The sequence below is a fragment of the Trachinotus anak genome, unplaced genomic scaffold (assembly GCF_046630095.1).
Source record: "Trachinotus anak isolate AG129_WGS33_773 ecotype Australia unplaced genomic scaffold, CSIRO_AGI_Tana_v1 ptg000004l, whole genome shotgun sequence".
Classification (NCBI taxonomy): Eukaryota; Metazoa; Chordata; class Actinopteri; order Carangiformes; family Carangidae; genus Trachinotus; species Trachinotus anak.
Window position 1 is genome coordinate 24831891 of NW_027273855.1, and position 22523 is coordinate 24854413.

Sequence of the window (22523 nt, forward strand, 5' to 3'; positions counted from 1 at the left end):
ACTGTGACTCTTTCTTTACTTTACAGTTTATTTACATTATTTCATTCACACCTGAACTTCGCCAGCTTTCTCTACATGACAAACATTAAAAGCCAAATCTTCAACAAAAGGTTTTGTTTGCTTGGGTGCTGTCCATGGTGCTGATTCCCTCCCAAATAATTAGATTATGGACAACAAATGATGCATCTGTACCACAGTTACATGTGCATGAAGTCCCTGGTTATTATGTCAACCTCCCTACTTCTTTTTGCGTGTTTTGCTTCACTTACTTTTCTCTAAATCATTTGTAAACAATGTGACACTTTGAAAATGTTGACAAAAAGCAAACTCTAGTCAGATAAAACAGGAACATTTCACAGACGTGCTGAAAACAGAACCTCCAGCACCAGTTCCAGGTTCTCATGTCCTTTTCAGTCCCTGCAGGGTGAGTCCATCTCCACCATCTCCTCTTCCTTCTGCTTTGAAGCCCCTCTGCTTTCTGCTCTTACACAACCAACCTTTAACTGGATTGCATCTGTATTGCAAAGCAGCATTTATATGTGGTCAGGAACAGTCTTCAGAGCTTCCTCTGGGTTTCTGTTGACGTCGACATTCTGCAACAACAGCAACACAAACACTGAGAGCCCATTTAAATGCAACTTTTATTGAACAGCGGCCACTGGGGCCATTAAGTGGAGATTGAATTTCCATAGTGATGCGCTAAAATAAAGCGTATGAGTAGCATAACTGCATAAGGGTTGTCAAATGTACTCACTGATGTCACTTCCACAGCATCAGCTTTAAAGTTTGCTTATAAGCAGGTGTTTACACTTGTACACTATTGTTTGAACTTGGTAACTTGAGGAAATTGCTCCCAAGGACAAACCAGACTTGTAGGGGTCCACATTTTTTTCCTCACATCTTGCCAGATTTCTTTAGATTTTCCCATGATGTCAAGCAAAGACGCACTGAGTTTGAAGGTAGGCCTTACAATACTTCCACAAGTACACTTCCAACTGACTCAGATTATCTCAAATAGCCTATCAGAAGCTTCTAAAGCCGTGACAGCATTTGCTGGAATTTGCCAAGATGTTTAAAAGCACAGCCCACTCAGTGTATGTCAACTTCTGACCCACTGGAAATGTAATATAGTGAATTAAAAGTGAAAAAATCTGTCGGCAAACAATTGTTGGAAAAATGACTTGTGTCATGGACAAAGTAGATGCCCTTACCGACTTTAGCTTGCTAATATGAAATCTGTGGAGTGGTTAAAAAATGTAAACTTGTGACCTCCACTGCCCATATTCTTTTCATCAATACATACAAATTAGAAAACATCACTGCCTGCCAGCAGACATACGTAATGTACCACAGACTAATAGTTGGAACATCTGAGTATCTATTAGGACAATTATGAGCTTGTGGAAACTTACCGCTGGCCTGTCTCTGTGAGTGTTGACTGCTTCAATATTGAGGAAAAATGACTCAATCTTACACCCTACAATTGGAGGAGAAAGCCAGACTGTCAGGGAAAGATTTACAGTGATTGGAGAAGTCATACACTCAAGAAAACACAACCTACCGTAGGCTATTGGTGTGAGTTTGAGCACCGTGTGAAGGGGGCATCTTAGATAAGGCAGCTCATCTTCAGAGGGAGGGAAATAAGACTGTGTCAAAGTACTGTAAGTAGAAAAGAGGCCAGTCTGTGCAGAGGCTGAGTCTGGTTGTCTGTACCTGCAGGTTTGTCTAGGAAGTAGGCCAACAGGCAGCGCATTATAGCTTGGTGGCAGATGACCAGGACATTCTCCTGCCGTTCCAGCTCCATGATGACCGGCTCTAGACGATGGACGAGGTCCTCATAGGACTGGAAAAGAAGAGTTCATTAATTATACAACCAGACTCATCCTATCTTACCTCCTCAGCCCATTTGACCGGGGCGTGCACAGCATAATGTGTAACGCTATTAACTGACCTTACCTGACTTTGTGTCTGAGAGGATGACAAAGGCTCTTAAAGGAATAGTTCAACATTTTAAGAACTATGTTTATTTGATTCATGGTGTTGGGAATGAGAAGATCAACCATATAAAATATGCCTCCAAAGCCTGCTAATTACCATCTTACATCTTGTTTCATTTATACAAAAACCAAAGTATAAAAATGATCATTTATGGTTTTACTAAGGGTTACGTTAGGTCCCTGTACTGTTGTTGGGCACATGACCCTGACGTGGTTGTACTGGGAAGCTTCCAGGTGTGAATGTGAACAGTGTGCTCCAAAGAAACCCTCTTTAACTTTTCTGGTTAAAGAAACTGTTAAAAAAACAAACAGTGTGACGGTATATTCAGAGAGACGCTTACCTCACCCTTGGGGTAACGATAACGATACTTGTCCTGGTCTCTCAGTGCAAACTCTTCTGGGAAATTCTCCTGAATCTCTTCGTAGGTTAACTCCTCACATACACCCTTAGTGAGAAAAAGCCACACTGCATCATCACATCATTGGGAGTGTAAATACTTTTTGGGTTATAAACCCTAAAATACACAACCTTTAATTCATTCAACATCATCTCGGAATATAAAACTAGCCTTTTATGCTGTTTTATCTAAAGGTCTGAATTAAGTCCTAAGATATAAACTCACAGCATCTATCTCATTGAGAGCCTTCCACTGTTCATACTGGACTCCCAGAGCCTCTGCAGTCTGAATGGTCCTCTTCATGTGGCTCGTCCACACCTTCAGGTCTTTGATATTCTGACCCTTGATGAAGGCTGCCAAGGCATTAGCATACTGGAGAGAATAAGGGTGAATTGTAAAATTCAGTCACAACGGTTTGTGTCCATCTTTTATTTCTTATGCGTTTTTTATTTTTACAGTTGGCATAAAAGGTTTGAACCCTTTGAACTCTGCTTCAGCCCACTCACCTTCTGTCCTCTGGGGGAGAGGCCTGAATCTCCACCGATGCGACCTAAAAGGTTGAGTTCACTCTCTCCATGGCGGCTCAGGTAGATTGATCTTGGTGTGACGTGGATGTTCATGAGGTAGTAGACTATCCTGCTCTGAATGTGGTCCTGGACCCGGTTCACCAGGTATCTACTGCCCACGTCGAAGATCTTGATGTAGGAGAGCTTCCTGTTCAAAGTCATGGTAATGGGGAAAACCAACTTTAAAAATGAATTTATCAGAAATGAAAGGGGGAAAAAGCTGTTTTGTATCAGCCACTGCCTCACCTGTCTCTCTCATCATCTATAGGCATGTAATTGGCCCTGTAACAATCGATGCGCTGGATGAAGTCTTCCATGGCTTCATCTATGTCACGATCAACGTAATCTGGACTCCCAAATTTTACTTGCTGGAAAGGAAAGTTTTGGATTTTAACTGAGAACACCACATCCCACCCTCTGTAAAGATTTACATTAAACAAAACCATCCCTGACGGACTGCATGAAGGTGCATTCCCACCTTGATGTTCTCTGCAATGATCTCTGGGTCATCACAGATTGATTCCACAAAGAACACCTGCGTAAGAAAAAGAAATCATTCAAAAATGTGTTAAATGACTGCGAAGTGTATTCTTTATTTACCTCTTGTGACCATGTATTTGGAACCAGGCTACCTGTTTCAACCTGCTTCTAGGTGTTTTGCTAAGCTAAGCTAACTGGCTACTAGCTGTAGCTTTATATTGAATGGACAGAGCAGTATCAATCTTCCCATCTAACTCTTGAACAAGCATTAGTCCTTCCCATAACTCTTCCTTTAACTATCATTGTGTCACTTCCACGCCTGTACTTACCTTGTAGCCCTTCTCCTTTGCAAAAGCCATGATAACTGCCCTCCTCTCCCTGGTGGTGTTGGTAGCATCAAACACCTGGACAGGACAGGACACAGGTGTTACTGATTACACACCTCAATAATTTCTGGAAACACAGCACATTCACACTGTTCATGAAGATTGTTAGCAATCAAGGATCTGAATTCTAAGACAACATACTATGTTGTTACACATTTCAATACAACGGTGTGCAACTTATGATATTATAGATTTGAAAAGTTTGTAGTTTGAAAAAGTCATATTTTATTTACTATATTTTACCCGTACAACAAATTAAAAGTAAAAAAAAACAGGAGATCACTGCAGAACAAAGTTCTTCTAAACCATAATTCATAATTTCTTCCTTCACTCTAATTAGGATTCCTGACAATTATATCTTACATTTAAAAAGCATCTGCTATTAATCATAAGTTCATAAATAACTGCTGAGACATGTGACTGCATCACTGTTTTCTTTTCTTGTGTTTAGGAACACTTCTTTTGTCCTAATGTTTCATTTCTTTCTTTTTTATTATATATTTATGGAATTTTTGCCTTTGTTTGGAGAAAGACAGGAAGGGAGGGGAAACAGGAGATAACACGTAGCAAATGGCCCAGGATGGAGTCGAACTCAGGCCACTGCAGTAAGGACTCAGCATTATTGATATACACTTAACCAGGTGAGCCACCAGTGCAACCCCCCATGTTTAATTCCTTAATACACTGTAAGTTCCTACTACATCTCTTTTAACAACACAGTCTTGTTACATGGAAACATACACCTTATGGTTGGAAGAAAAACACTCCTGTCCAAAATGAAGACTTCATCTCCACCTTAAAGGGATATTCCAGTGATTTAGTTTAGTTAGGAGGGAAAAGGATGATCAGTAGAGACTGAGATATCCTGGTCAATCTGCAAAAACACTGGAACCTACAATATCCATGATGCAACTCAGTGGTGTCTTTCATCAGATGCTCTGTGCCAGACAAATTCCTACATTGTAAAAAAACTCTCTTAGAGTCACAGAAGATTTCATTCTATTTTCCAAGGCTGAGTCTTTATGTGTAAAATTGGTGACGTGCACCTTTAATCTCTGTCACGCCTTGTTGACAAAGAGATAAGTAAAACACACACAGACACACACAAAATGAATCAGTGTGTTTTACTGTGAATAGAGGGACAGTCTCAGTTGTCCTCTTACTCACGGCTACTTGTCCCTGCTCCTTTGAGAAGTAGGCGCCGACGTCTTTGAGGGCGGCTGCTGCACAGGCCCTGGGAGAAAAGTTACACTCATATAGGCAAAGGAGCAAAAACTGCAAATTATGAACATCACATACAAATGACAGCAGAGGACAAATTAGATCACACATATGAAACTTCATGATGATTCATCAGATTAACTGTAACTGTCCTTACTTCCGGATTCTCATGGCCTCCTCATTATCAGGTTTGAAGAACTCAAAGTTCTTATAGATCTTGACAGCCTCCCTCCGGTACTGGCCCACATTAAACACTGGTGGGATTCAAAAACAGAGGTTAAAATAAACTTATATTCAATTTATTGTCCTTTTGATTCACTTATAATATCAAGATTTACTTTAAAAACTGACTTTTTGTAGGAACTCCGATCCAGTTCAGGTAGCGGGTGAGCTTCTTGGAGATGTATGTCTTCCCTCTGGCTGGCAGTCCCACCATCACAATCATGGTCGGAGAGTTACAGAACTGAGGCACCGAGGCTGAGATGACAACAGACACACAGCGACATAAAGATGATGTAGGCGCTGGGATTCAGGTGTCACTGTTACTGCACATGTGATGCACCATCAGTCTTATGTGCCAATGATCAAATGCGATTATCCAGAGTCTCAAACAACTGTCTGAGGCTCTGCGCTGCAGGACATGTGTTGTGTGGTGTCGCTGCCAGGCTAATCTTCATTAAGAGAGAGAATAAGAGCGGCGAGGTGCTTATCCGCCTGTCTGTGGTTTAGCAGTGTGCCTTGACACAGAAAGCTGTCCAACCGACCACAAACAAAATCAAATAAACTGACACATGAAGAAGTTGCAGCAGTTAAATAAACATTAGCAAATAGTCAAATACATCCTTAGAGAAGTGAAAAGAAATCAGATGCTCCTCCTCCTCAAGTAGTCACATAGAAACAGGCAGAGCAGCACAGTGTACTGAGCCATATGGCTGACAATCACGAGAACAAAACACTCCTAAGCTCCAAGTTTGGTAAAATGCCAGAGTCTTCCCTGCAGATTGTTAAAAATCAGTTCAGCAACACACAACAATGCCCAAACTATTACACAACCATTCTAACTGGATGAATCAAAGGCTTTGGCTCAGGCTGTGTCACTGCTCTCAAGTGAGAAAACCCTGAATCTCTATCTGACTACAGAGATGTGGAGTCACTGACCAGCCCCTGCTCATAGGTTTCCACACCAACCTCAAAATCTCAAACCTTCTGTGTGTTTCTCACCCAGTCATGACCCAGTTGTTGCATGCTTGTCTGTGTCTGGGGTCAAAATAATGCCAGTAATTTATAAAGCAGACTGCAGGATTGCTTGCCAGTTAGCTGTCGACATGTGTGTCTATACAGAGACAGTTATAGTGACGGCCTCCAGGCTGTTCGATTATGAATGGAGTATGCTGCGTCAGCAAAATGCTCAAAGGACCACGTCAGACCGTGAACAGAGAGCCAGCTCAGATCTGATTTGGTCCAGCTTGGCTGTCGTCCCGGTGGCTGACTCTTGTGTGTCTCTCAGACTGCATCCCCTGACAGGACTGAGCTCAAGTCCTGAAGCAACAGTAGGAGAGGGGTCCGAGACGAAGGTCCAGCACAGTCAGTACAAACCACTACCTTCATCTGCCGAGACCAGAACTGAGTTAAAGTACAGCAGCAGCAAGACGGAACAGGTGATGCATTATAATCTGAGACAGGGTGTCGATGCACTTACATCCCCTCCTGCGGTTCAAGTTGCAGCCCATCCATGGCACCCAGATCTTGAGAAGAGGAGTCTGTGTGAGCTTTTTCTGCTCTGTGGACGCATTAATGGTGAGAGCCATGAGGCCTGTGCGGCAGGGCGGAGGAGTGGATGACAAAGAGGCACAGCTCTGCGATCTGTGTGCATGTGTGTGCTTCACTGAACACTACCTACTGCAGGTCAGCTGACTGTTGCTAAGGAGAAGCACTTGGTAGGCAGCAGGGGGAGGACCTGAGGCCACGCTGCTTGTCTGCCTCTCCGTCTGTTTCATGATGTAAAAAGGGCCCGAGGGCAGCAGCTGCCAAAATCTCTGTGGTGATGTCAGACAGCAGGGAAGCATCCAAGTCCTCAGCACTGCAGACTGCATCGGTTGTGGTGATACAGCTGGTTTCTCGGTCAGAGTAAGAGCAACAGAGTCATGTGAGACAAGTGTAACAGCTGTGGGACCCTCTCGTGAATTCAGATGAGCACAGTCGGTGCTGCACAAGCTGTTTACCAACTGGGGAAGTGTGGAGTGGGTATTCTTATTTCTTACCACTAGAGGGCACTTTAAGCCTTCACTTTAGATCTGGCAGAATCCAGGAAGGTGACAAGTTATTATTCACTGAAAATGTCAATTACCCAGACTATAAAAACACCACGTTGAAATGTGTACATTTAAAGACTGAGTTTGTTTACATTCAGCTAACTAGCTAACACACCTCTCTAGTAATGCTGCCATTCATTAAAGCAGGTCATTAGCAGAGAGGCTGCCTAAAGTTAATGACACCCACATCACCAGTGCTTTTTTTCCTCCTGTGGGTGGAGAAACTAGCACTGGAAAGAGAATTTAAATTGTTAAAATTGTGCATGGATTTATAATGAAATTAATAATTGATGGAAGAAATATCAGATATTTTGCATAAGTAAAAGTACTAGAAATACTACTGTGGAGAAATACTGTTACAAGTAAAAGTCCTGCATTCAAAATCCTTCTTATGTAAAAGTACAAAGGTATTAGCATAAAAATTAAGTTCAAAAGTAAAAATACTCATGAAGCAAAATTATTTTTGCAGAACATCCTATATTATTGGATCAGAATTACTGATGCATTAATTTGTGCATCACTTAAATATATTAGCTGATAAAGGTGGCGCCAATTATAATGACTTTTTGCTGGATAAGCTTGTGAATTTACTCCCAGGGATCAAGTTTTAAATTATCTTAACCTACATAACAAGTGAATTTATTTGTTTTTGATCATATTTTCAATTGATTATATCGCTGAAAAGTAACTACCTCAGACTAGCAATGTATTAAAAAGTACAACATTTGCATTTGAACTTTAATGGAGCAGAAGTATAAAGTAGCAGAAAATGGAAAAACTCACAAAAAGCTTAAGTACCTTAAAATTGTACTAACATACAGCAGTTTAGCATCTGGAAATGTGGGAGAGCATCAAAAATCAAGTATGTATAAATTATTCTATTGCATCATTATGACTGATGTAAACAGCGTGTAAATGTAGTTAGTTGAGGTGGAGCCATAGGGCAGAGCTAATTTTAACTACATAATGTTGGTTTAAGTTTATGAGAATACATGATATTTAAAGATACAAAAGTCTAAATATATAAAAAATATACAGTATTATCCTCTGAAATGTAGCTGAGTAGAAGTATGATGTAGCATAAAATGGAAATGTTAAATAAAAGTACAGGTAGCTCAAAAATGTTATTTAACAGTTTGACATTTTATGAAAGTGGGAAACAACCAGTTCTAATAATATCAGCACCTCTAAAGGTCACAGATTAACATATTATGTCCTTATCAAATATATCTTTTTTCTTTTTTTTTTTCACAGCTTATCTAATCAGAAGCAGGCTGCACGTCCTCCTCCGAGTGGTTTGAGGTGTGACATACTGTAAACTCATACTGATCCTCTACATCTGAGTGGTAGAGTCAGTCATCACTTTCTATATTAATACTTGGTTTGGTCTCTCCATAGGTGACAAGAATAGGTTAAAACATAATCAAATATAATTACTGGAGCTGTGATGAGGTTTTTCACTGTGGTATTGGGTTGGTTGTATTGAATGGCTGAATGTCAACCGGTGTTTTGTTAACTATGGCGCAAGTTAGCATCCAAATCTCTCCCGGTTTCAGACGTCTTTATCCACGCGTCGTTTTTTTCATTAAAGTCTCCGTAAACAAACAGGGACACGTCGTAATAGATGAGGAAAGCCGCCACCACAATTATTAATTTCACCTCCATCGTGTTTGGGAACAAATATTTGATGGGAATTTCCGCTGTTGTGTTGTTGTAGAGCGGAGCGCTTTGACTTTCTGATTGGTTGCCGCCAAACTGCGTCAGAGCTCATCATCATAAAGACGCGCTGACGCTGATAAATATAGAAAATTAATGACTTCCTGTCACCTGTCACTTGGTGTAACGGTTTTCAGTGTGAACATACAGTAGCTAAGCCACTGTGTGCTATTTGCTTTGCCAGGGTGTGAGACAAATTAACCCTCAGGAACATTAAAGTTCAATTGAAGTTGATGGGAATGGTATCTATCTTCTCATCAAACTCTAATGCCAGAAAGAGAATATGCAATTATACCCCAGACATCACTTACCAGCAACAAATACTAAAAATCAGCTGTAACTTTTTCTGTATAAGAAATAAAAAAATGGGGAGGGAAACCTGTGTTTATATTAAAACTTAAATTCCCTGACTCCAAAAGAAAGAGTCACTCATGACATAATGCTGCAGGGCAGTCTGTAGCCTATCACATGAACAAGTTCCAGTGCTCAAACCTTAATGTCACAGATTCCATTAACTCTAAACAGGCAACATCATTTACCCAGCTTTGGCCTATGTTCAAAGTCTAACAAGCAGTTTTTCCTGGGCAGTGATTACCAGGGCACAGATAACCACTAATGGCCAGCTCTTCCTGTTTTGGTATAAGCTTAACCATTAAGAGAAGGAACATGCTATTCTGTTAACAACATTTGCCCTGGCAGGAGTTCACCTCCCAAAACAACAGACATACAGGATTCGACTTTTCATAGATAGAGTTCTTCCTTTCACTAGGCTACTTCCTTTTTCAAGAGGTCTGAAATAATGCATCAGCATGTTCCACCACATATAACAAAGCAAGGTGGCTTTCAGAGGCAAGTTGCAGGAACTGGTCTGTGTGGCTGCCTCTTTAACTGTCTCGTGAAGCCGCTCCAGATCATTATCACTCATGCAAGTAAAGTGTGTACTGCAGAGCACTAACCTGTAAACAAAGCAGCTGAGCGGTATATAACTTCATCAAATAACAAAAAAAACTCTCTTAACTTCTAATTTCTTTTTTACCATTTAGCTTATTTATATCAGTTACTGCTCTCAACATGGAAGTTACCTCGTAGCTGCATGTAGCATGGCATTACATGACAACACATGGAGTCTATTTTTACTCTTTAGTACAGCAAGGTTTCTACTTCTGTCAGTGGCGTCTTCAGTGCGTTGTTAAGGCATGATCTCTGCAGAAGCAGTCCGTCAGCAGTCTCACCTGCACTGTCACACCTGCGGAGCCTCATGTGTTCCAGCTGGGGAAGCTCCATTCTGTGCTACACTCCAATGAAGCAACGAGCAGGGCGGCTCAAGACCATCGGCACAATCGACACACAGGATTATGTGGCCAGTGGCAACAGAACTGATGCTCTTTTTTAAGAAACCAAACCCCTATGCCAAAGTATTCTCAACCCACCCCCACCCCTTGGGAGACCTCTCTTTTCCTCTTACACATGGACATATGATAGCAGCTCACTGGGCTTGGCCTTTAATGTTTGCCAGGGCCAGAGTTCACAACGTACACACATGGCAGGAGTGTAGCAGCACACAGAGGGCACGTCATAACAAGTGCAAAGGTCACTAAGAAGGAGATTGTTGTTGCACAGGGAGACAAGGCAACATTTATGCTTAGACACCACAGTTACTCGTTTGCATGTCACGGAGGTCATTGTTGTGTCAGCTGTGTGGTATCACTGAAGCATTTTTTCAACAATAGAGAAGGTGTAATATTTGAGATAAAAGATTCAGACATGACTACGAAATGATTCACAGCTGCATTTGCTCTTTTCAGTCAAGTACACAACAGTCACGGTGGTTTAAATACACTGGGAGATATACAGTATGTTTCAAATCCAAAGTACATACTAATGTACTTGCAATGTACTGTAAGTTATGGGCTAGTGACAAAAAGAAGTGTACTCAAGCCAAACATTCATAACTGCTAAAAAACATTATAGTAAATATGGTTTTAGTGAGCTGTAGACAGATTTAATACAGGTTATTGTTTAACCAGCGACTGTACAAAAAATCAACCTGTTTTACCAATTTCTACTAACAGGAAATGATACAATATTGTATTTTATTGTATTGGAGTGTCACTGTCAATCAAACTCACAGATAGACATCAAACATGTTTTTCTAAAGATGTAACACTTATGTTTTGTTTTTCCAAGATATATCTGGAGTTGATTCACCATCACCCACAAATGACTAATTTGTTTTCCTGCTTTGTGGGAGGACAGTGTGCATCAACATCACACTCAAAACTAGACCATATTTACTTTGCATTCTAACTTATTTGTATATACTTCATTTTCTCACTTCTCCAGTATCTTACATATTAATATGTAGTAAGTGACACAGTAAATGTTCTTTCTGGGACAGGCCAGTAAACTCAGCTTTACAAGTATACTAATGAAGGAAAACAATCCACTACATAAGGCAATCAACAGTGTCTTTGAGTAGGCTCTTCAAGACAGGCATGACATTTCTGCTGCCTGCAACTGTGGCCTGTGCTGTATCTACTTGAATCTATAAATGTGACAGTTTGGCAGAGCGGTACACGTGACACACAACTTTTATCACTGCACTCCTGTAACACTGCCAGATTCATGATGAACAGTTAAAATTTTGCCTATGATTTAGATTTTATTCAACATGTTCTTCTGACCTGTGATCAGTTTTCAATGTGTAAAACCCAATGGGGTGCCCCTTTAAAAATGACTTTAGACATGTACTTAAGACTGTTTTAACCCAAACTATAAATATAACTATCCAGACATTTGTGTAATGTGACTCAGAGTCGAGGGCTGCAAATCTCCTGGGTTAAAAAGATACAGACCTTAAGTACGGTCTCTTCCTCTGTTCCAGTTTGTTCACACCTCTGTCTTGGGACCCTCATGCTGGCCTGAAAGAATCAAGACTGAAGATAAACTTGATCAGCCTTTGTATCCTGCAGGCAAAACAGTGTATTGTCACTCAGTGGAGGAAAAACCAACAGTAACAGTGCCAACTGTTAATCAATGGCTGAAGTGAAGTTGCCTGGTCATGCAAGTTGATGCACTCTGACTTAAAGGTCACTCACAGACTTATGTGGACATTACATTGATTACTTAAAAAGATACTAGGTCATCTCTGCACTCTTTGATAAGGAAACAGTTTTTAATACCAGTCTACAGCAGCAGAATAACAAAAATAACTGTATGTTTTTTCTTCCTCATTCTCAGTGTAGGAAGAAAGAAAGCTTTACTTTTTTGACTGTTTCCTGTTTTCAAAAAAATAAAATCAAACAAAATCTCTATTAAAGGGGTGTAAAGGGGCCCTCTGCATGGCTACGTTTGTTTGGATAAACAGGCAGCAGAATGGACAAGTTCAGTCAGGGACCTGCTGAGTTATACATTCACTTGCATTTCAACCAGCGGCTCAACAGTACTGCTGCACGATAACCTCGAACACTGGATTCTTCTTGGTTCGAACGAGAGGTCACAGTGTCTGAGGTTGCGGAGGCATGAGGTGAGAACTGATTTTACTAAAAAACTGTGCGTTGCTGCTTGTGTCCTAAGTTTTTAACTTTGAGATTTTTGTCATGTACATATCATTCAGAGGCATTTCATCGCACCACTCTTTCATTACATAAACAGGACTGCCCAACAGCCTGTTTCATTATACAAAACTTTGCATCTTGTCACACAGTACTGATACTAATAACTTGTGTAGAATGATTATTTAACACTGTAACACTAAATGCTGTTGTGATTTTTTCTTGACATTTGGCCTCAAACTGAATCTACTGAACCAGATACTGCATCTAGACTTTGGTTTTGCTATATCCTGTGTACTGCATTTCATATTGGCCTGTGGTTGTGCTCTAAATTCTTAGTGTTGATTTGGTGGTGATTTCTCACGTAGGCAAAACTTTCAGACCAGATGAATCAGATACGATTCTGAATCCTGCACCGTTTTGTCATGTTGTGTTTGTCTGCTTTAAGTTTAGTCAAATAATTTTGATATTTTTTACACGCTGACAGAACTGATGCGTGGCACTCTCTTGTATCAAGTGCACAAGGACTTTGACTTGGTTAATTGGTGCTGAACATTACTTAACAGTTCCAGGAAAAAAACAAACTGACTGAGACTCTGGACAAAGAGCAAAATGTGGGAGATGCTCAGGTTTAGCAAAGACAAGGTAGGTTAAACTGAGTAGCAGAATACTGAATATAAACACACCACACAAATATTCAAAGCCCCAAATTATAGTCGGAAGCGTTTGGGAGGGAGGTAGTGAACAAGGATCAACTTGAGAATGCTGGGAGGTACTGGCAGGGCAAAAAATATGTCACAAGTTTATTCTGAGCAAAAGAGCCTAAGTTCTGTCTTACATCTGTATTAACGCTAAAGGCAAAGCAAGAAAGAATAAGGAACTGTCAAAAACATCTATAAACTTCCCTTTGTCAAGCAGTTTTAATTACTTTTTAACAGCACACTAAAGCCCCACTAATCTATACATTTTATTTTAACAATGGATCTAAGATACAATGTAATGATACCTTACATATGGACATTTGCAGTAACTGGAAATAAAGCAGCTAACTGGAAACCAGTAAAATTACTGCCCAGAGGTGAATTTGTAGGCTTGCTAATGTGACAGATCTGCCTCAGATGAGAAACCACAGCTAGTAACACTAACCAAAAAAATCAAGACTGCGCACATTTAGCTTCTTGGAGGAAGTGATAAATTAACTGTGTCCAAACTGTTGAGAGGCAGCGCAGGTTAAAAGCACACAGGCAATGTTAGCGTGTACTGTATGAAATCCATGTTGTTTGACTGCTGCACCATTTAAAAGCACAAAAGCACTGTCATTCTAGATATTATATCAGTAATGTCAACATGTAGTGCAAAACAAGTGTGCAAAAAATATACCAAACACTATTGCCTGTATGACAGATGTGTTACATTAGTAAGATAAGCATTAATTGCTAGTATTGTCACTATCTACAACCTGATTAAAATCCAGTTATCTGACCAGATGGCAAGATGCTAAGGGATAGTTATGCACAGTGAGCTGAGCTGACAGAGATTTCCTCTTCTGGATGCTGAACATTTTCCACCCACTACTTTAATGATTTGTGCAGTTTGTGAAACATAAATTACTGCGTGTACATCTCACCATGACATTGGTGGGAAACACCCATATCAAATGATAAAATAAAATAGGAGATAAAGTGTGGATTTTTTCAGCAGCACAATGTTGCAAATGTTTGCTCAGTAAGTTTTGTGTCTCCTCTACAGCGATGGGGTCATATCCAGGTCTGGCATTCATCCTGCTGTTTTCAGCAACTCTGTCCTCCAGTTGTGATGGTGGAAAAATACTGGTTTACCCTGTTGATGGGAGCCATTGGCTGAACATGAAAATCCTGGTGGAGGCGCTTCACTCTCGGGGCCATCAAATCACAGTGCTGCGTTCCTCCACCAGCTGGTATGTTTCCGAAATCTCACCCCATTACACCTCCATCACTGTCACCCAGGAGCAGTCTCAGAACATAGAGAGCCAAGCCTTCATGACCTCTTTCTTGAAGAGGTCAATTGAGATCCGTCGGAATAAAGGCACGCTATGGGGTTTTCTGGAATTTTATAGGAATCTTTTCAACATGATAGAAGAGAACCAGCAAGTTGTGGCACAACTGGTCATCAGCATCTTTGAGAATAAGACACTGGTTAAGGAGCTGAAGGAAACTGGATATGATCTCTTTCTGACTGACCCTGCATTTCCAGGTGGAGTGCTGTTGGCACACTATCTCCAACTTCCTTTAGTTTTCAATGTGCGCTGGCTTTTCAGTGGAGAGGCGCACTTTGCCATCGCTCCTTCTCCTTTGTCCTACATCCCTGAACTGTTCTCCCATTACTCTGACAAGATGGACATTTTTCAGAGAGTCAATAATATTATCTATCATAGCATTATGGCTTACATGTACCACTATGTTTCAAATCCGCCTTACCAGGCTGTGTGTGATAAATATTTCGGACATGATGTCAACGTCATGTCTCTCATCCAAGGAGCAGATCTCTGGCTAATGCGGGTTGACTTCACATTCGAGTTTCCTCGGCCCACCATGCCCAATGTCGTCTACATCGGAGGGTTCCAGGGTAAGCCCTCCAGGCCTCTTCCATCAGATTTAGAAGAATTTGTGCAGAGCTCTGGTGAACACGGGGTGATCGTTATGACTCTGGGGACCCTGCTGAGCGACCTTGGCCCTGAGATATCAGAGATCATCGCCTCAGCATTCGCCAACCTCCCTCAGAAAATCGTATGGAGACACATTGGGAAAAGACCTGTCACATTGGGAAATAACACCATGCTGGTTGAATGGCTGCCTCAAAATGATATACTAGGTCACCCTAAAACAAAGGTTTTTGTCACACATGGGGGTACTAACGGCATTTATGAGGCCATCTACCATGGTGTCCCAGTTCTGGGCATTCCTCTCATCTTTGACCAGCAGGACAACATGGTGCGTATGAAGGCCCGGGGAGTGGCTGAGATTGTTGAAGTGACAACCTTGGATGTTGAGTCTCTGACAAGTGCTCTGAAGAATATTCTAAACCCAGAAAAACCCTACAAACAGAATATGCTCAAACTGTCACAGCTTCATCATGACAAACCAATAAAACCCATGGAGAGTGCCATTTTCTGGATGGAGTATGTCATCAGGCACAAGGGTGCATCACACCTGCGCACGGAGTCATATAAGTTGCCATGGTATGCATATCACTGTCTAGATGTGTTGGCAGTTTTAGTGGCATTTGGTCTGCTATTCATGGCATTAATTTGGGTTTCCTGTAAATGTCTCATCAGATGTTTCATATGGACCAAGAAGTCCACATTCAAGTCCAAGAGTGAATAGATAGAAGATGACAAATAACCAAACTATATAAACTATACAAACTGATACTTTAAGAGTAAAAAGGAAAAATTTTCCCCAAGGAGACAATAAAGTATCTATTCTATTCCAGTAATTTACAGTGGTACAGAAACTACAGAATACCAACAGGGAATGATATATAACACAAAGGGCTTCAATTAAATATGAGTCAGATTGTGTTGGAAATTAAAATTCTTTAACACCTGTAACATGTTCAAATTATGTTTTTATTTTTGGAAAATAAAAGGGAAAGCAAAAAGCAATTTTCATATATGGTGATGAAAATGCTGATGAATTTACAGTGTAATTTTTTCTTTAATCGTTAATCTTTATGTCACAATGTCTAGGATGACAGAAGTCACAAAAATAAAAACTGTACTAAATATATTGTTGATGAAAACACATTTTTATATACTAACACTACTCAAAAAAACCTTTTTTCGCAGAATTACCATAAAACATGTTAATCTTCATTGATTTGTGCCACAGACTCAGAGTCAGAGTTAGACAGAAACAAACGGTTGAACATCTGATGAGCTCGCTGCAGCAGCTGTCTGAGCTGAGCAGGAATTTTTTCATTCACATGGAGGTAAACCAGAGGGTTGAGAGCACTGTTCAGACACACAAGGCCACGACTTATCTGATGAGCAATGTAAACTCTGTTAGACCATTCAGTGCATATCTTATGTTTGTCCAGAACTCTTGACCACAGGTTGAGGTTCTTGAATACATGATAGGGGATGTAACAAACAGAGAAGAGAATGATCAAAATAAACAACAACTTCAAACTTCTCTGTTTTTGTACCTTGTCAGTTCTCTTCATTGTCCATAAAACTAAGGCTATGTGTCCATAGCAGCCCAGTGTGATGAGGAACGGGATACAAAACCCAGTCAGTGTCCGTCCGAGGCTGTATTTCAAGTAATCCTCAACATAGGTCTTGTGGGTGGTCTCGTAGCATTTTCCAGGCTTGTTTCTATGTGTCTTGGTGTAGAACATGTCTGGAAGACTTTGAACAGCCACTGACAGCCAAACCATGACTGAGATAGCCACAGAGTGAGTGACAGTTATTCTTCCCATCACTCTGACTGGATGAACAATAGCCAGGTACCTGTACACACTTATACAAGTGAGGAATCCATTGCTGCCATATAAATTCAGGTTGAAGCAGAATCTTGTTATCTTGCAGAACACATCTCCATAAGTAGTAGGCCACCAAGAATGGAAGTGTGAGCAGATACAAAATATCTGCAAGTCCGAGGTTGAGAACAAACACATTGATGATCTTTAGTTTCCTCCAGTTCTGCAGCAGAGACTTCAGTCCCCATCCGTTAGCCACCAGACCAATGATGAATACTAAGATGAAAACAGGAGGAAGGAATCTGCCTGTAAAGTCAAAGCTGACACGAGGACAAGATGTGTTGTTCATTCTCTTCTGAAAAGCAGTTAGAACAAGTCTTTCTCTTAGTGCGTGTGCTGGTGTTTTTGTGTAAAAGCAACATGATATATGAGAAGTGAGAGTAAATTTTGTAGGTTTCGTTCTTGAACCACTTCCTGGTAAAAATTCTCTTGAATTTAAATCACTCAGAGATTAATCGTGTGAAAACATACAACTGTTAGAAAATATGTGTTTCTTTAGCCACACTGCTGCCACTGATGTCAACAACTGATACCGGTCACCCAGTATGAGCTCAACTTCAGTGTTCAGGCCATGCTCATTACATTACTGCATTTCTTGTTTCTTTGGAAGATTTGACAGCATGTTGCAACAGCATCATGACAAACATGAAGAATTCAACAATTACAATGATGACTAACAAATGCATTCACACTGTATAACACAAGCTGAGACGGACAGCTGCATGACAAACTTGTAGGAGCAGCTGTGTGGTTAGGGAACAATTGATATTAAAAGCTCAACTCTTGTTGAACTTGGTCTGCAGTTTGTGCTGCAGGCTCAGAGTCAGAGTTATACAGAAACAAACAGTTGAACATCTGACGAGCTCGCTGCAACAGCTGTCTGAGCTGAGCAGGAATTTCTTCATTCACATGGAGGTAAACCAGAGGGTTGAGAGCACTGTTCAGACACACAAGGCCACGACTTATCTGATGAGCAATGTAAACTCCATTAGACCATTTCATGCATATCTTCTGTTTGTCCAGAACTCTTGACCACAGGTTGAGGTTCTTGAATACATGATAGGGGATGTAACAAACAGAGAAGAGAAGAATCAAGATGAACAACAACTTCAAACTTCTTCGTTTCAGTTCTATGTGAGTGGGATTTTTGCAACAGAAAACAACAATCACATGTCCATAGCAGCCCAGTGTGATGAGGAGTGGGATACAAAACCCAGTCAGTGTCCATCCGAGGCTGTATTTCAGGTAATCCTCAACATAGAGCTTGTGGGTGGTATCATAGCATTTCCCAGGCTTGTTTCTATATGTCTTGGTGTAGAACATGTCTGGAAGACTTTGAACAGCCACTGTCAGCCAAACCATGACTGAGATAGCCACAGAGTAAGTGACAGTTAATCTTCCCATCACTCTGACTGGATGAACAATAGCCAGGTACCTGTACACACTGATACAAGTGAGGAATCCAATGCTGCCATATAAATTCAGGTTGAAGCAGAATCTTGTCATCTTGCAGAACACATCTCCAAAGATCCATGTACTCTTATTTAAGTAGTAGGCCACCAAGAATGGAAGTGTGAGCAGATACAAAATATCTGCAAGTCCGAGGTTGAGAACAAACACATTGATGATGTTTAGTTTCCTCCAGTTCTGGAGCAGAGACTTCAGTCCCCATCCATTAGCCACCAGACCAATGATGAATACTAAGATGAAAACAGGAGGAAGGAATCTGCCTGTAAAGTCAAAGCTGACACGAGGACAAGATGTGTTGTTCATTCTCTTCTGGACAGCAGTTAGTACAGCCCCCGTTCTCTGTGAGTTTTCTGGTCTTTTCTGTTAAGTAAAGTGATTTTGAGAAGTGAGAGAAAATTTTGTCTTACGGTCCTTAAGAGACTTCCTGTACAGACTTCTCTTGAATTTGAATCACACAGAGATGAATCATGTTGTAAAACACACCACTGACTCTTGCACAACATGTATTTCTTACTCAAAGTCTTCACCATGTAACATAATGGATGATCTGAATTATGTTGAATGGTTGAAGACATTCAGGTAACACCTCTTTAAAGAAGGCTTCCTGATGAACATATGGATGGAGAGATAAACTAGGTTATGTGGTGTTGTGTTACATGGCAATCATTAGAGATGCAAAGATAGAATCAAGTTTAAGTAAGACCCAAGGATAGCCAAATAAACTCAAGAGAAAACAAAAGCAAGCTTTAAAATTGTAAATATCTATCACAGTTTACAGACTGGTTGTCTGGTTCATATTTGATCTATCATACTTACTGTTGTTGTGTGTGCGCTTTTTTCCTGTATAGATATTTAATGTGCACTCACTTGTGTTTTTACCTCCAGATAAATTGGTTTAAAATACCTAAACTGTTCGCTTGGTTACAACTTATCTGATTGTTTGGATGCTTGTCTTTATTGCTCGGATGAACTTTGTTGTGGTGATGTCCTCAAGTTCCCAGATCTCAGCAACTGTGTTATCAAATGGTGGCAAAAACTATGAAAATAAAACCCAGACTGGTATAAACCAGAATTATCTTTTAATCCATCTCAAAGGCAAATATCACGGTGTTACTTTCAGGTGTAAATGTTGAGTTTCTCATGTTCGTGTGTATGGCTAAGTGCAACAACCTGTTTTATGGTGAGCTATGATGCATTTTCAGCTCACTGCACTGGAGATTAATTAATACGCTTCATCTAAAACATCAACATCACCAAAACTGCAGTTGAAAGGATTTTACACAGCAACAGTGATACATTTATTTACATAACTAATAATTCCTAATGTTGATATTCCTTTAATGCACATTGTGCTTACTACACTGTATACGATCATTGAAACATTTTTGTTCCGTAGCGTTAATATTATTCTGCATTTTTTCCACTGCTCACACAACATGCAGCAATTCAATTATTTGAGTGTAACAGTTGATTCTTGACTTGGGAAATATTTTGACAAAACCTGTATTTGGGATTTGTTTGTGAAATTGTCACAACCTCACCATCACAGAAGTCTTGCAATCATGGACAGCACATCCCTCAAGTAAAGTAAATTATGAGACACCAGGAAAATAAGATGTATATCATCAAAGAGGCTGCCATGAGAATATTGTGATAATCACTGTCCAGGTCTGGAAGAACTGCTGTACTGCATCTGCTTACAATGTACAGGTATCACTCAAAATCTAGGTGACACATTAGACTCTCTAAATTAAGAAAGTCATGTAATTCAGAATACATTCTGCATCATAAGTATAAATAAAAGACATGTTTAGTGTATATTTGTAGGACACTATGTACTTCCTGTCCTGAACCAACAGAGAGAGAGTGCGTGGTACCGCACTTCCCCACCCCCAACCACACAATGTGAACATTATCTCCCCACACACCAAGACCTATTAAAACTTATTTATGTTGACTTTTTTCTGTATATAGTAACAAAGCATTACAACAAACACAAAGGTCAAAAATGAAATGAATTCCTTTTTAAGCCACTATACAATATTTACAATATAGAACCAGATGATAGACAGTTTAAAGCACTTGCAAGTGCAGCTGTTTGAGCTTTCTGTCATTAAACATTGTTATATTTAACTCCATCTACAATATACATGGGTACATGGCAGAGATGTTCATAGAATTATTTAAAAAGAGTCACACACATGTTTACTTGTGTTAAACTTGGTCTGCAGTTTGTGCCACAGGCTCAGAGTCAGAGTTAGACAGAAACAAACGGTTGAACATCTGACGAGCTCGCTGCAGCAGCTGTCTGAGCTGAGCAGGAATTTCTTCATTCACATGGAGGTAAACCAGAGGGTTGAAGGCACTGTTCAGACACACAAGGCCACGACTTATCTGTTGACCAATGTAAACTCCATTAGACCATTTCGTGCATATCTTCTGTTTGCCCAGAACTCTTGACCACAGGTTGAGGTTTTTGAATACATGATGGGGGATGTAACAAACAGAGAAGAGAAGGATCAAGATGAACAACAACTTCAAGCTTCTTCGTTTCAGTTCTATGTGAGTGGGATTTTTGCGGCAGAGAACAACGATCACATGTCCATAGCAGCCCAGTGTGATGAGGAGTGGGATACAAAACCCAGTCAGTGTCCATCCGAGGCTGTATTTCAGGTAATCCTCAACATAGGCTGCAGTGGTGCTATGATAGCATTTCCCAGGCTTGTTTCTATATGTCTTGGTGTAGAACATGTCTGGAAGACTTTGAACAGCCACTGTCAGCCAAACCATGACTGAGATAGCCACAGAGTGAGTGACAGTTAATCTTCCCATCACTCTGGCTGGATGAACAATAGCCAGGTACCTGTACACACTGATACAAGTGAGGAATCCAATGCTGCCATATAAATTCAGGTTGAAGCAGAATCTTGTTATCTTGCAGAACACATCTCCAAAGATCCATGTACTCTTCTTTAAGTAGTAGACCACCAAGAATGGAAGTGTGAGCAGATACAAAATATCTGCAAGTCCGAGGTTGAGAACAAACACATTGATGATGTTTAGTTTCCTCCAGTTCTGCAGCAGAGACTTCAGTCCCCATCCGTTAGCCACCAGACCAATGATGAATACTAAGATGAAAACAGAAGGAAGGAATCTGCCTGTAAAGTCAAAGCTGACACGAGGACAAGATGTGTTGTTCATTCTCTTCTGGACAGCAGTTAGTACAGCCCCCGTTCTCTGTGAGTTTTCTGGTCTTTTCTGTTAAGTAAAGTGATTTTGAGAAGTGAGAGAAAATATTGTCTTACGGTCCTTAAGAGACTTCCTGTACAGACTTCTCTTGAATTCGAATCACATAGATATGAATCGTGTTGTAAAACACACCACTGACTCTTGCACAACATGTATTTCTTACTCAAAGTCTTCACCATGTAACATAATGGATGATCTGAATTATGTTGAATGGTTGAAGACATTCAGGTAACACCTCTTTAAAGAAGGCTTCCTGATGAACATATGGATGGAGAGATAAACTAGGTTATGCGGTGTTGTGTTACATGGCAATCATTAGAGATGCAAAGATAGAATCAAGTTTAAGTAAGACCCAAGGATAGCCAAATAAACTCAAGAGAAAACAAAAGCAAGCTTTAAAATTGTAAATATCTATCACAGTTTACAGACTGGTTGTCTGGTTCATATTTGATCTATCATACTTACTGTTGTTGTGTGTGCGCTTTTTTCCTGTATAGATATTTAATGTGCACTCACTTGTGTTTTTACCTCCAGATAAATTGGTTTAAAATACCTAAACCGTTCGCTTGGTTACAACTTATCTGATTGTTTGGATGCTTGTCTTTATTGCTCGGATGAACTTTGTTGTGGTGATGTCCTCAAGTTCCCAGATCTCA

The 22523-nt window shown here is 40.4% G+C and overlaps 3 protein-coding genes and 2 pseudogenes across 4 annotated transcripts; 1 reads left to right on the forward strand and 4 right to left on the reverse strand.

The window, feature by feature from the left end:
- Window positions 1-10: 10 nt before the first annotated feature.
- pfkfb1 (6-phosphofructo-2-kinase/fructose-2,6-biphosphatase 1) lies at window positions 11-10548 on the reverse strand. Of its 2 annotated transcripts, none has more exons than XM_071477386.1 (14): window positions 10309-10548; window positions 5400-5525; window positions 5206-5302; window positions 4995-5061; window positions 3771-3845; window positions 3440-3496; window positions 3208-3329; window positions 2902-3109; window positions 2621-2767; window positions 2339-2443; window positions 1714-1843; window positions 1562-1624; window positions 1413-1477; window positions 11-593 (listed from the first exon to the last, which is right to left on the reverse strand). In XM_071477386.1, exons 1-14 carry the CDS (start codon window positions 10358-10360, stop codon window positions 534-536), a joined length of 1374 nt encoding a protein of 457 aa, XP_071333487.1. In that variant the 5' UTR covers window positions 10361-10548; the 3' UTR covers window positions 11-533. The 2 variants fall into 2 exon arrangements, with proteins under 2 accessions (XP_071333487.1, XP_071333486.1); XM_071477385.1 differs by lacking the exon at window positions 10309-10548 and adding an exon at window positions 6748-6912.
- A 1897-nt stretch (window positions 10549-12445) lies between these two features.
- Window positions 12446-16802, forward strand: LOC139621112 (UDP-glucuronosyltransferase 2A2 pseudogene; annotated as a pseudogene).
- Window positions 16474-17731, reverse strand: LOC139621116 (P2Y purinoceptor 1-like; annotated as a pseudogene).
- Window positions 17732-17916: 185 nt separating this feature from the next.
- LOC139619903 (P2Y purinoceptor 1-like) lies at window positions 17917-18921 on the reverse strand. The gene has a single exon (XM_071474978.1). The coding sequence runs from the start codon at window positions 18919-18921 to the stop codon at window positions 17917-17919; it is 1005 nt and encodes a 334-aa protein (XP_071331079.1).
- A 917-nt stretch (window positions 18922-19838) lies between these two features.
- LOC139621115 (P2Y purinoceptor 1-like) lies at window positions 19839-21839 on the reverse strand. Its single transcript, XM_071477388.1, has one exon. The coding sequence runs from the start codon at window positions 21817-21819 to the stop codon at window positions 20833-20835; it is 987 nt and encodes a 328-aa protein (XP_071333489.1). The 5' UTR covers window positions 21820-21839; the 3' UTR covers window positions 19839-20832.
- Window positions 21840-22523: the final 684 nt, after the last annotated feature.

Excerpts from the sequence above, each read along its gene's own strand:
- pfkfb1 (XM_071477385.1), bottom strand. The coding sequence starts at position 6,856 with ATGGCTCTCACCATTAATGCGTCCACAGAGCAGAAAAAGCTCACACAG. Across the intron at positions 5,062-5,205 it reads GAGGCCATGAGAATCCGGAA|GGCCTGTGCAGCAGCCGCCC; the intron begins GTAAGGACAGTT and ends CTTTTCTCCCAG. Across the intron at positions 2,444-2,620 it reads CTCTCAATGAGATAGATGCT|GGTGTATGTGAGGAGTTAAC; the intron begins GTGAGTTTATAT and ends TTTCTCACTAAG.
- LOC139619903 (XM_071474978.1), bottom strand. The coding sequence starts at position 18,921 with ATGAACAACACATCTTGTCCTCGTGTCAGCTTTGACTTTACAGGCAGA.
- LOC139621115 (XM_071477388.1), bottom strand. The coding sequence starts at position 21,819 with ATGAACAACACATCTTGTCCTCGTGTCAGCTTTGACTTTACAGGCAGA.